The following is a 13244-nucleotide window of genomic DNA, read 5'->3' as shown; positions in this document are numbered from 1 at the left end:
AGTAGTACCAGACATGGTATCTGACAAAATAAACTGCCACTTGACCCAAGGCTGGGAAACAGAAAGCGATCTGCCCAGATGGGCAACACTGGCCCATAGACATGATGGGATCCAAAAAGAAGTGTATGGAGCAGGAGAGGGAGCTGGAAGTGGGAGAGTTGCTTCCTCACAGCATGCACTGTGCTTCCTGACTTCATCTGGTGGAGACTAAACAGCTCTCACTGCTAGGAACAACATACAGCAAGGCTCAGCAGCCTGAGCTACTGCCATACACCTAAGGGACACCCAGGAAAGCATCAGAAGACACAGGCTGGGCAGAATGAAGCTGTATCTAAGCTCAGCATTCTGTTTTTTATGGAATTATTAAAACAAGTAGATACATAAAATATTATATAATAATAATAGAATTATTATTATATAAAACGTAGATGGTCTCTGCAGCACAGAGAACTCAAATGTGCTTAGTCTTAAGCAGCTGGCAGGTAACAGACTTTCTGACCCAAACACATGACTTGACTGCTGTGTTTAATAGCAGTCTTTACCCCAGAAATCTGTCAATTTTTGTTTGAACCACTTGTCCTTTCAGTCTTAGTATCACTTATCAACAAGGTGTTAAAAACCTAATTACATAAATAAAATTTAATTTTATTCCACCTTGTACTCAAGAATGCTGTAATTCCTCACTATTGTCAAGAGCCTGAACCCATTCATCATCTACCCATGCCTGTATCAGAAAACTTTGTGCTTTGCATTCAGATGAGCATCTCTCTCTCCTCTTTCCTCTGCTTCTACGCTTCAGCAGGATATGATTTCAGACAGGCTTGGTATGAGAAAAATTGGAGTGTTCCCAGCCCCAGAAAGACCAAGCAGAGGTAGGGATGGCAGGTTTGTCTGTTTTTAGCAGATTAGATCCTGACCACTGAAGGTAACTTTACAAATCTTTTCTTTCATATCCTTCACAGAAACAGCTGGAAGTAAGTCTAGAAGCAAAACAAGGAACAAGAGTTACAAGAATATTATAAGTGGTTTTATTTGATCAGTGGTGAGTGTTGTTTCTGAAAGCTATGGAAGTTAATTTATAATGTTAGCAATTTGACAACCACTCTTTTTAGTAGGAACTCAAGCTATTGTGTTTTGAAACAAACAGGATCTGACATGGGCAGGACCTTGCCTGTGGCTATGACTTGGCTAATATTTTATCAACTAGAAGCAAGGCTGGGCTGCAAAACCCTTCACCTTGTTTAACACGTCGGATCCAAGAGTTTGTCTTGGCTAATGTAACCAGAAGATCAGGGTTTACAAACCAAGGCATTTTTTCTAAACAGGTACAGGAGCCCCATCTGACACAAATACGTTGGAAAGGCTACCCACAACTGCTAGACCCTACACGTTTCCCATAAAGCATCATAGGTTTTTGATGGACACAGAGATCAGAACACGGACAACAGTGGGAAAAAAGAGCCTGGGAACTCAGATAAAGCCCCAAAGTCAATGGACATTTGCTGATGACAGCACTGCACAGTTGGCTTTGGTGCTTGGCTCCTGGTACAACAATGACATAACGCTGTGTTTACTAGCAGGGAAATCTGAGGGTTGGAAATGGATCTGTAAAAAAACCACTAACACGTTTTTTTGACAAGCCAACAGATTAACATCTATTGTCACTGGGGCAAGGCCAGACTCGACTGGAAATGGTCCAGGAGTTTGATGTCACTGAGAGGCTCACAAGGACGTCAGCTGAAGAGCGTTCCCATGTCACCTCAGCATTTACTGCAGCGCTACTGCCTGAAGCCACCACCGCCTTCTGTTTAACCCTTTCTGCCACAACGTGCAGTAGGGAACATATCGGCCTTTCAGCAATAGAAGTTTGACCCAGATCTTCTACTGCTCATGTTAATCAGATGCAGAAGGTTGATAAAGGGCCAGGCAGGACAGGCTGCTGGCAGATAAAACACACATTTGATCAGGTCTGGACTGTCAGTCCTTTGCTAGTACTAACTAAAGTCTCTCTCTTTCTACAAATACAAACAGTGGACATCCTTTCTTCATTTGACTCCTTAGGATCTTTTCAAATCACCTGTGAGCCAAATCACGTGGCCAGTTGCACCCTCACCCCATCTGAGTCAAAGTCTTTATCATAACCCAGGCAACGCCTCTCACACACAGTCAAGAAGTTTTAGCTCCACACAAGATGCCAGCAAAGGATACCTGGAACCCCATAAATACCAGTGCCTGGCAGAGAACAATCTCACTCTTATCAGATGAATCAGGTCCCTGATGACTCAGAATCACTGTAGGGATAACATGATGGGCAGAGCCCCAAAAGCCCTTGGCACACAGGGAAAGTGTTGGGTCACCTTTCCTCAGAGAAGGTAAAAACATTAGTGCTATGCTCTCAGTGCTTCCAGAGACCCTCCAATCCCAGAGGAAGGATCTGGTGATTGCCCACAAGATGCTCTTCAATCTAGCCCTACTGCATTTGGCTGAGCACCTAAAACTCCTGAATTAAGACAATGGGAAATAACCCCATGCTGTGGGCAGTGTTAGAGCTTGCCAGAAGAAGGGGGAAAAAATGGAAGAATAAAAGAGTATTCTTAGGGTCTGGCCAGGACTGTGGCATCAGCTCTAATGGAACCAATTGCAAACTTCTGCTTTCCACCTCGTTTCTTTGACCATGCCCTCCTCTTGCTCCAATGCAGAGCAATCAGAAGTGAAAACAAAGCAAAGCACCTGTGTGCACAGACAGACAAAGACCTCACACCAAAACCCCAATCCCTACTGAACACCTGCTCACTCCCCCAATGTAACGAGAAGAATTCTGTAAAACAACAACCCCAATGGTTATTCTGGCCAACACCAGGGCATGCAGATGTAATCTCACTCACAGCTGAAAGGGTGGTGGAAAACCAACACCACCACAGCCAAGCAGTCTGGCCAACACCATCAGCAGGGAAGCCAAGGGGCTGAGCAGCAGTGCCTTGCTCCCAACCCCAGCTGTGAGTCCTCAAACCCCACTCCCCTGGGCCAGAACCTGAGTTCTTTCAAAACAGGAGATCCCTCCAAGACAGCAGTGCCTCACACACCCGTCCACAGTCACCCTCTAGTGCCACCAGCAAATTGCCATTGCTGTTCAAAAGGCCACTGGTCCTTACAGCACGAGGACAGAGGGAGGTTTAAGGACAGACAGATGGACTCTCCTGCACAGACCACACCTGCAATCTCCAATTGTTACCCATGGAAAATTCACTGATAATATTTTTAGTTTAAATGGAACTATTTATTCTGGGGGTGTCTGTATTAAAGGACAAAATGCAAGCTACAGCTGCCCAGCTCAGAAACAGGTGGAAAGCTGCTTCTCCAAAACAGTCCAGAGTTTTGACACAGACTGCTACAATCACAAAGACAGCAGCAAAAGTTTAAACAGAAAATTTCTTCTTGAGCAATAACAGCCAAAACACTCTTCCATATGCTTCAAGTGAGAGTATTCCAGAGGCTGGCTATTGCACTAGATTCCTTTTGAGTAAAACATCCTGGGTTGTCTTTATAAAACACTTTTTGCTGAAAGGTTAGATGAAAACTTATCTGAATTCAGGGAAAAAAAAAAAAGAACTTGTTAAGGACATCCAGGACTTGTAAAATGCACAAGGTACATGCTACCTTCTGGTACGTGGAAAACCAGCATGGATGTTCCTCTAGAACAAATAATTTTTTATTCTTCTCTAACAATATCTTGTTATTAACAGAAAATCAGCAGCCTTTTTATTGATAAAAAGGGGTATTACCACAAGTGCTGCTTCAGGGATTCTAGACAGTTTCACCTGATACAGATATATTTATAAAACACACACACAGAGCTTCCTATTGCTGGCTTTCCTCTGTGCCATCCCAGAAGCCAGCTCCAGAGCCTGTTTTAATTCCACTTGGGAAAATGCTGAACTGTCTTCCTGGGACATATCTGGGAGATGGGGGGCGGGACATGCACTTAATCTGCTCTCCATGGCTTTCTTCCAGAAAAATACTTCACATATCCTTGTTTGTTTGTTTTTAAATTCTAAGTGATTTTAATGCCAGTGAAAGTTGCTGGAGTGATAGCTCTGGGAAACTGCAGGCCTCCCACTTAGGCACTAGCAGGGGCTGTGCCAGCTGCCCTGATTTTGCTGAAGACCAGGAGCTCAGCTCAGCTGCCTCTTCTAGCATCCGTCCCAGGAAAAACCATCCCTCAGCTCAGGCTGCTCAAGATGAGGCAGGTGTCAGAGCATCAAATTTTCAAGCAAAGTAAATATACTGAGCTCAGAGACAGAGCAGCAAAGCACTTGTAGGGCATGGGAATTGAAAAACACTTAAAACTGATTTTCAAAGTATTTTGCTTGGGGTCAGAGGGGTTTACTGGCAGGCTTGCACCTTCCGGAGAGGGGAAAATGAGTAATAACCTTCTAGGCACAAAAAATACATGCATGAATTAATGCATAAATAATAGATAACCTTAGTCAAAGAGTAGGAAAATCTCACAGGATGCTGAGGGAGCAATTAGAAATCTCATTTTCACAAGAGTTAGGAAAGCAGTAATTGAGATGTTCTCAGTTGCATCAAGCCCCCGAGGGTACAAGAAAGCTTGGCAAGAAGATTCCACCTGTGCCAGGGAGCTTTCCTGACAGGTGATATGGAGACACCAGAGAGAGGTCAGACAGCAGCAGCCAGCAGCCTGCTGCCAAGGACTACTCCCAGAAAGACCATACTCCATGCTTCACCTCAAGTACTTCCACAGACCCCAGGGCTCCAAGACAGGGAGGAACGACCATGAGGAACAGGCTCAGAGTTGACAAGCACGGCTGGCATCCTAGATGTGTGTTTCCTCAGAGGGGAATGTAGCTCTTATGTCATCCCATTCACTCCCGTGTCGGCTGAGCACCGCCAGGGAAGCAATAGCCTCGCTCCCGTTTCCGGATGACAACCTGACCTTGGCCATCCCGCAACCTCTGCTCCCAGGGGTGGCCCTGCCAGGAGAGGAAGACGACCCAAACTTGGGGGTTTCAAAACTGATGCCAGCAGTCAGCCCTGAGGTAACACCTGCATCTTTACACTTTTTATAAAGTGAGTAAATCCTGTTGGCTTTGCAGCAGAGCTCACTGAGATCCAGAGAGCCTAAAGGCCACACTGGTTAAAGGCTCTTCTACCACACTGCACAATGTCCTGTATCATACTGGACATTTGTTCAAACCTTTCTGGGTGATTTATGAACTTCATGTGTTAAAGTTTGCCTTTACAGGCATGCCCTGGACAGTGGAGAACCACACTTCCAGTATTTCTGGGGCAGCTTGGAAGATTGCAGTAAAGGAGACAGAATGGCAGTGCGGAGCTCCTGTTTAAACACAGCTCTGGTCAGTAGAGATTTGGCATGTTTCTCCCTATGAACAGAGATTGGGGTGTTTTCCTTGTAAACAAGTTTGCATCAAGCCTATAAAACCACGCTGCTGACTACTGAGAGCATCAGAGCCCAGTGCATCCCTGCGTTTAGCCAGCGTGGTTTATAGGAAAAATAAAACACACCCCACTGGTGAGAGAAACAGTGCCAGCAACGTATCAAAACATTATTATTGCCAGTCAGGTTTCAAACACAGCATGTGTGGGACCACACACACATTTATGGACACTTAGAGACTATGAATATTTTATTCTGTCCAATGAGTCAACTCTCACAAACTGAAGAAGTTGCATTATAATAATACAGAATTACAGCCTTATTGTGAAGCCATGGTACACCCAGAGCAGTCAGTGTCTACTAAGACCAATTAGAAATACACTGCAGCAAACCAGTGCAACATGTGATACTCTGATGGAGACACAAATCTGAGGATGTGTATTCTGCCCACAAAAGCAGAATGCTTCCAGTCCAAGGACTTGGTTGGTTACCTACACATTGAGCTCCTCTTCCAAAAACTGGAATAAGAAGCAGCTTTGTCAAAATCAAAAAGCATGAGAGGACCAATTAACACCATTACCACACTTAAGCACTTACAAGTACTACAATGCATAGAGTAGTTCTTTGCTCTACCTTCACCCCAGGGCAATCTAAAGGTTATTATCCTTCCTCATGCCCATTTTTTGCAATAAGGCCTAAATGCTCACCGGACAGCAGCCTGGGTTACCACTATGCCATGACAATCACCTGCTCAGCTGGTCGAGATTGTCTCACTGCTCCCACCTGCCTGTCCCTGTGTGTCATCACCTGTCCCTGACAGCCCAGTGCAGACACCATCTTTCAGGTCTGTCTGCACATGCTTTAGTGCAAAAACCTCCTTGCTTTGTAATAAATGCTCTCATGCATTCCAACCCTCGTCCCATATTTATAAATTCATACAATGAGAATACCATATAACTGACATCTAGTGAATGTGAGCTTGAAGGAGTAAATTGGTATTATTACTGTATATTTATCTCAAAGGTGGAGCAAAGAGTGAGAACACTGAAGTGGGAAGGCTCTGACTAAGCTGAAAGATATTCCACTTTAAAATCCTTTGAGGTGAAGAAAATCACCTGGTTTCCTTTTGTTTTACCCCCCCCCCCCCCCCCCCCCCCAAAAAGCGATGATGTCCCTGCCCAAAAGAGAATAACAAACAGATCCTGGAGACTGAATTTTTGCGTTTAAAGTAAAGACAAAGGAAAATGCATTCTATTAAAAAACTTAGTAATTACAAACTTCTCAGTAAAAGTTTCAATAAAGCCTCTCTAGAGGTGTGAACCAAAGCCCAGGAAAGTTACTGGGAGGGTTTTTTCCATCAACCTGACTGTATTTGGCTTTGACACTACCTGATTAAACAGCAGACACCACCAATTTCAAACAGTATGCTACTGTGCTGCTCTCTGCCTTCTCCACGCAATATTTACACAGCACGCTCCAGGCGAGAAGGTGTCTGCTCTGGCTACATGAAAGCATCCAGCCTCACAATGTCACACACCACACGGTGCTGTCAGCCCCTTTCATGATCCTGCTCTTCCCTGTGGTTTCTGGGGACCAGTTCCCTTTGCGTGAGGAGGCACAGATTAAGAGGATACAGCATGAAAAACGAAGATCAAAAAAAAGAAAACCATTTCACATTAGAAGGTCCAGCTGCTTCCTCCCAAATGACTAAATTAGAGAGCTTGTACGTCACCTCCTGCCTCAGGTAGGGTCACATTGAATCCCTCTTCCTGTTTAACCCATATAAAATGGGAAATGGGTTTTGAGGAAGACAATGATTGAATAAGAGAATAGTATTTTTTCAGATTGTGTACTTTTTGTCAGATAATTGCAAGACTGCTTTGAAAGCCAAAGAAAATAACACAAAATGCTGCCACACACTTCATGGATGGCTTTGGGTCAACCACTTAACTTCTTGCCTCATGTTCCCAGTGAGGGTACCAGCATGTATCCTACCCTGCAGGGACGGGAGGAGGCAATGCCTTGGAGCTGGGTCTCTAAGGGCTGGCGGTGTGGGTGAGATGCACAGACAAGCTGCTCTGGGATGCAGGAAGTCTGGGCTCCCTTTCCTATTCCAACAATTGCTTCCTTAGGATGTCTGTTCACCTCTCTCCATGATTTGGCGTCTCAGTTCCTCTCCCTTTTAACTCAAAGCAGTGAGACTGGTGTAATTTTGACTACAACCCATCAAGCTGTATTGCACCAGTGGGCTCCAGCACCCACACACTGACCCCAGGCAGGGCTCTCGTGAAGCCAGAGGTCACTTGCAGCTGTCAGCAGCCAAAAGCATTTGTGCTGTCTCTTAGGACATCATCTCCCTGGCAACCAAGTCCCAGTGAAAGTCAATAGCAGCATCTTCATCGTTTTTAAAATGGAACTTGGAGGCTTGTGGAGCTGTTGCCCCCAGCTCATGGACTTGCTAAAAGCTTTGCCCTGAGCTTTCATTTGGCTGCCCTCCCAGCACACTCAACCACAGGGGAGCCAGTGCAGGCAGCCTGCTGGGACATAAAGCCTCCTGATTATTTCATCCTGCTCTGACCACCACAAATCGGGACAACCACCTTGTCTCTTTATTGATAGATAATCTATTCCAAAGGCTGGAGACAGCCACTTGCTTAGCAAACTGTTGAATTTAGATACCACTATCTCTTGGCTGAATGTTACCAGCCCAAAGCTCTGCTGGAAGAAAGAACTGGGAATGCTCCTTGATCTGCTGGGCTCCCTGACTGCGTTGAAGCAGCCTCAAGTTGCACTGAACAACTCATTTGATGAGCCAAGCAGGGGGAATGCAGCTCCTTCTCCCAAGGCAGCAATTCCTTCTCCCAGGCATACTAACACAAGAACAAAGATCCTTACCACTAAGCCATGTCCAGACTCTCCCCATCAGTGCTGGCCACAGTAAAACCAGCAGCTTGCAACAAAGAATAAAGCCATGAAGGTGCCTGATTGCATCGGAGTTGCTCAAGTCTGAGCAGTAAAAGCAGGAGCAGCCAAGAGACAAGGAGCAGAGCTTGACCCCAAGCAGTACAAGATTTTTCTTCAAAGCATGCTGACATTTTACAACAGGTCATTTGTGACAAGCACACTCACATTCTCCTGGGAGCAGTGCTGAAACCCTGCACAGCAGAACTCAATCCCTTAAAAGTCAGCAATGCCAGTACCCCAAGGAGGTTAGCAACCATATCCATGCAGCAGAGAGATTCCTACAAGAGATCTCGAGGCATTCAGAGGTGGCATTAGGAAACAATTGCCCTGGGGAGGAACTGGGACAGTATACAGGCATCTCAGATGACTGAAATCAGCAATGCACCTCAGTCTACCTGGAAGGAGACAGAGCAGCCACTTGTAAGCCAAGAGCGTTTTACCTTACTTCTATGCTGGATAAAGCTGAAAAACACACAAAGCCCAACTGCAACAGGAGTAGATCAGTGCTGAAAGAGAAAATCTCTATTGATGTATCCATCTCTGCCCTTGGGATAACACAGGCACACTTAAGAGACCTCAGAAATGACCTCAAGCATATAAACGTCTGGTGAGATAATGCACATCAGTAACTGCTCAGTCCTCAGCAGAAAAGCAAGTGGTAAGAGAGGGGGGTGGGGGAGCCTGTTCATCTGGCTTCTAATGAATGTTTGCCGTCTCCCAGGTCTGCAAAGCAGTGAACAGGTGAAGGTGCTAACCCAATCTCATCTCCCTGGGAGCAAGATCAAGCACATCTGGTAGGCAGAGGCTCCCTTCCGGGCTGGTAAAGGAGCCAGACATTTGGGTAAAGGGTAAGCTATCTGCCTAAAGATAACCTGGGAGCAGAGAGAGGGGAGGGGAGGTGTCTTCTTTAAGCTCCACGATGGATAGCTAAAGGAGGCAAGCATCAACAGTGGATCCTTTTAAATACATAATGCACTTCTGGTTTGGGATCATTTCATGCTTAGTTCAGACAATCACAGTTTCAGACCAAAAGCCAGAGAAGCTACCCCATAAACAGATCAAACCTCATCAATTGAGAAGAGAGAGCTTCAGACTGTTTAATGCTTAGCAGGGGCTGGAAAACGGATTTGGATTTTGTTACCAGCTTTTTCTCTTCAGAATGATTAACTGGCACCTTCAACCATTAACTGCACTGTCCTAATCCACCCAGCTTCACTGCAGCACTGCTCAGCCAATGTGTGAGCCCTCTTGCATCAGGGGTCTTTCCAACAAACCCAGACTTGACCTTCCTGACATTGTTCTTGTTAAAAGAAAAGGGAAGGGGGAAAGCATGGAGATTTAACATTTTTAAAGTATTATCAAGTGCAAATCAATTTTTAAAAGATCATCAGTATGGAGAAATAGGAAATCAATTTGGAAAGTCAATGCTCTAAGAGCAGCAGTAGCTCGTGTTGGGGATATACCATACAAGAGGCATGTGGTTATTGATCCAACCTTCTGTTTATCCTTTCACATGCCGCCAGACAGGGCCCCCAGCCAGCCAGGTGGTGTTGTGCTACCCAGTCGCTGACAGGGAAGCAGAGGGAAGCACTGCAGACTCCTTCCCTAGCAAGGATTTCCCAGAAGAGGGCAGAGAGCTGGCTGGGTTCCTATCAAGTAGCACTGGAGCCAAGATTTTAATCTATTCCCACAGGCAGAGCCCTATTCAACTTCCAGTGAGGTATTAAACTCTTCAGAAGTTTCACACACACGGGATCATAGCAGAGGATATGTAAAGATGTCTTCTTTCTTTAACTTTCTTGAGTCAAGGCCACAAAAGCTGTGCTCATGTCATGAAAGACACCTGCTCCAGGCAATGATTCCTGGCAGCTAAGCCAAGCAGTGCAGGGGCTTATGTGCTACTCACATTTAGCCCTCTCCATGTGCTCAGAATGCCTAAGGTGTGCCTTCATCTCTCCAGGTTCCACTATGGTCCTGAAAGATCACAATTAAAAGGAGAGATAGTCTTGTTAAAACACCTGCAATACTTAGGTCACCATCCACCAGAGAAACACATCGTTACTGTGGTGCCAAGGCACGTTTGCATGGCCTGAAGGCTTGGCATGAAGACATTTATGGATGCTGGAGATAGAAAAGCTTTTTGATATTATAAAGCCACATAGGGCAAAGAGCATAAAGCTTTGCACTCTCCAAACTATCCACAGGCAATGGAGAGAGCTAAATCCTAAGTGATGCTTATATTAATCTTAGAAGGAAATAGTTGTTTCATGTTAAAAAAAGAGCACAGAACCAAAGTAACAGCAATCAGTGGGTCAGACCCAGGGAATTAAATTCTTTGAAAGCATGGGTTCACCCTCAGTGAGTTACTCCAGCCAAAGCCAGATGATCCAATTGTGCTGAAAACTATACAGCCTCAAATGGAAACCAAGTGGGAGAAAAGGCAGACACACCACTAGTCACCCAAACAAACCATTTAGTTTGTGGGATTTTGGCCGAGAACTGGACACATGGAGGTGTGGAGCTGTTGTACAGAAGACATTATTAGTAAAGGTGTACAGTGAGAAGGGTGAAGGGAAAGAAACAAATTTGCCACTAGAAGCATTACAGAGACCTTCTTGGAATAGTCTAGGTTCCTGTTTATTAAAATGCAATGACAATGATCATCAAGGAAAAAGATGTGTTTCTACAGGTAAACACAGGAAATATTTTCTTTCAAACCCTGTAAACACAGGGTTTAAATCCTTGTTTTCTGGTCATTTTCCGGCAAACAAGAAACGAACAGTGTCAATTTCGCTTGGCAATCCAAGAGACTGGAAGAAATTGGAACCTCTTGGAAGGCATTGTTACCAGTTCTTTTGTGTATTTTGGTGCTTGGCAGATGTACTTCTCTGATGCTGAATTGCCACCACCTTTCATGTGAGATAACACCCTGCAGCGGCGTCGGCAAAAACTAAAGAAGCCTTTCCCACCTGGAGGCAGTGAGTGCGTAATAGACTGAATGCACAGGCTCAGCTGCAACCTGAGAGGACATAAGACCTAAAACTTCCACTCCTAGGAATTGGGCACAAGATGCTTAATTCCATGGTAGACAAGAGTTTCAGCTTTACAGGTCTGCATCTCCCAGCAACATAGTGCCCTCTAGCCTTAAACTGGATTACGGTTTAAGCCTCAGAGAAAAAAAGCTCAGTGATATGCAATACTAATATAAAGGTTTAAGTCCAATCTTTGGCCTTATCGTTTCAACAATCCATTCAGCTGCTGATCAGCTCTGGAGAAATCTGGCAGACACACAATGCCAGGAAACACAGTATACTCAGAGCAATTTCACACCAGACGCAACACCCCCTCAGGCTTTTCCTTCCCAAAGCTGGAAGATCTACCTTCTCTATAGACAAAATGCAACTTTCTGTGTTTTAAAATACATGTTGTATCTTGAGAAACAGTTAAAGGATTTGGTGCAACTAAAACCCAGGAAGCCAGAGAGAAGAAAAGATACTTCTCTACTAATGTGGAGAGGGAAAAGCTACTGACTATGCTGCAAACTCCTTCAGGCAAAGACACCTCCACATGACAGGCTGCAACACAGGAGTCCGGGAAGATTGTTAAAAACTCTCCTCTAATGCTGTGCTATTGGCAGTAAGGTGTGAAAGGAAGGTGAAAGAGAGATAAAAGAGATCCAAACGCTGAGTCTGCCTTGGTAACCATGCAGACCAGCTGCCCCCTCAAAAAAGGTCTGAATCTAACTTAAGGGTGAGAAGGAGCAAAGATGCGCTAAGCACCGCCGGCTCCCCGATCCCGCCAGCAGCCGAGCCTTGCTCCGCTCCCCACCGAGCACCCCGGCCAGGACGGGGACAACACTGCCCCATCCTGCGCCGGGACTTGTGAGAAAGAAGGGAAGATCCACGTTCCGAGGGGAAGGAAACTTCAGAATGGTAACATTAAAACGAGCCAAGAACCAAACGAGGTGAAAGACGCTGAGGAAGAAGAGCCGCACCTCCACAGCAAGAGGCCGCGGGGAGCCCCGCGGGCACCTCACCTGGGGCCGGCGTCTCTGGGCAGGCGAGGGACGGCTCCGGACACGGCTCCGGACAAGGCTCCGGACACCGCTCCGGACAAGGCTCCGGACACCGCTCCGGACAAGGCTCCGGACACCGCTCCGGACACGGCTCCGGACAAGGCTCCGGACACCGCTCCGGACAAGGCTCCGGACAAGGCTCCGGACACCGCTCCGGACAAGGCTCCGGACAAGGCTCCGGACAAGGCTCCGGACACCGCTCCGGACAAGGCTCCGGACACGGCTCCGGACACGGCTCCGGACACCACTCCGGACAAGGCTCCGGACACCGCTCCGCGCCCGGCCCGGCCCCCCCGCACACGTGCGCACCCCCGCGCCTCGCCGGGCCCCGCCGGCACTCACGTAGTGCTTCGAGGGGTTCCTGCGCTTCTCCACGTCCACCACGTTGGCGTCCAGCACGCTGTAGGACAGCATCTTCGCGCACCCCGGCGCGGCTCCACCGCTCCCTGCCGGCGCTGGCAGCACCCTCCGCCGCGCGATGCCGGCCGGGCGGCAGGGAGACAGGCAAGGGAGGATGATGCCCCGGTGCCGGCTCCGCCCCTGCCGCGGCGGCGGCTCCCTGCAGCCCAGCCCCGCTCCGCTCCCTGCCCGCTGCCCCGGGGCTGCGCGGCCACTGCGGCGACGGCAGCGGCGGCGGGAGGGGCCGGGCCGGGCCGGCGGCTCCGCCCCCGGGCGGCCCCGGGGGGCTCCGGCGGGACGGGAGCCACCGCCCCCGTGTGCCGGAGATGGCGGGCGGCCCCTGCTCTCTGCCGGGGTACCGCGGCCCGGCCTCGAGGAGAGCCCGGG

The 13244-nt window shown here is 47.4% G+C and overlaps 1 protein-coding gene across 4 annotated transcripts in view; it reads right to left on the bottom strand.

The window, feature by feature from the left end:
• SH3PXD2A (SH3 and PX domains 2A) overlaps positions 1-12995 on the bottom strand; it is a 254045-nt gene extending 241050 nt beyond the window's left edge. For 3 of the 4 annotated variants that reach the window (XM_048310590.1, XM_048310591.1, XM_048310593.1), the window contains exon 1: positions 12801-12995. In XM_048310590.1, coding sequence (XP_048166547.1) covers positions 12801-12872 — 72 coding nt within the window. In that variant the 5' untranslated portion in view covers positions 12873-12995. The remainder of the gene's footprint in view (positions 1-12800) is intronic. The other variant, XM_048310592.1, reaches the window with a different exon arrangement.
• Positions 12996-13244: the final 249 nt, after the last annotated feature.

Source organism: Corvus hawaiiensis, chromosome 8, assembly GCF_020740725.1.
Source record: "Corvus hawaiiensis isolate bCorHaw1 chromosome 8, bCorHaw1.pri.cur, whole genome shotgun sequence".
In the NCBI taxonomy this organism is placed as follows: Eukaryota; Metazoa; Chordata; class Aves; order Passeriformes; family Corvidae; genus Corvus; species Corvus hawaiiensis.
The sequence above is the reverse complement of the archived record's forward strand: the minus strand, read 5'-3'. Positions and strand labels throughout refer to the sequence as shown.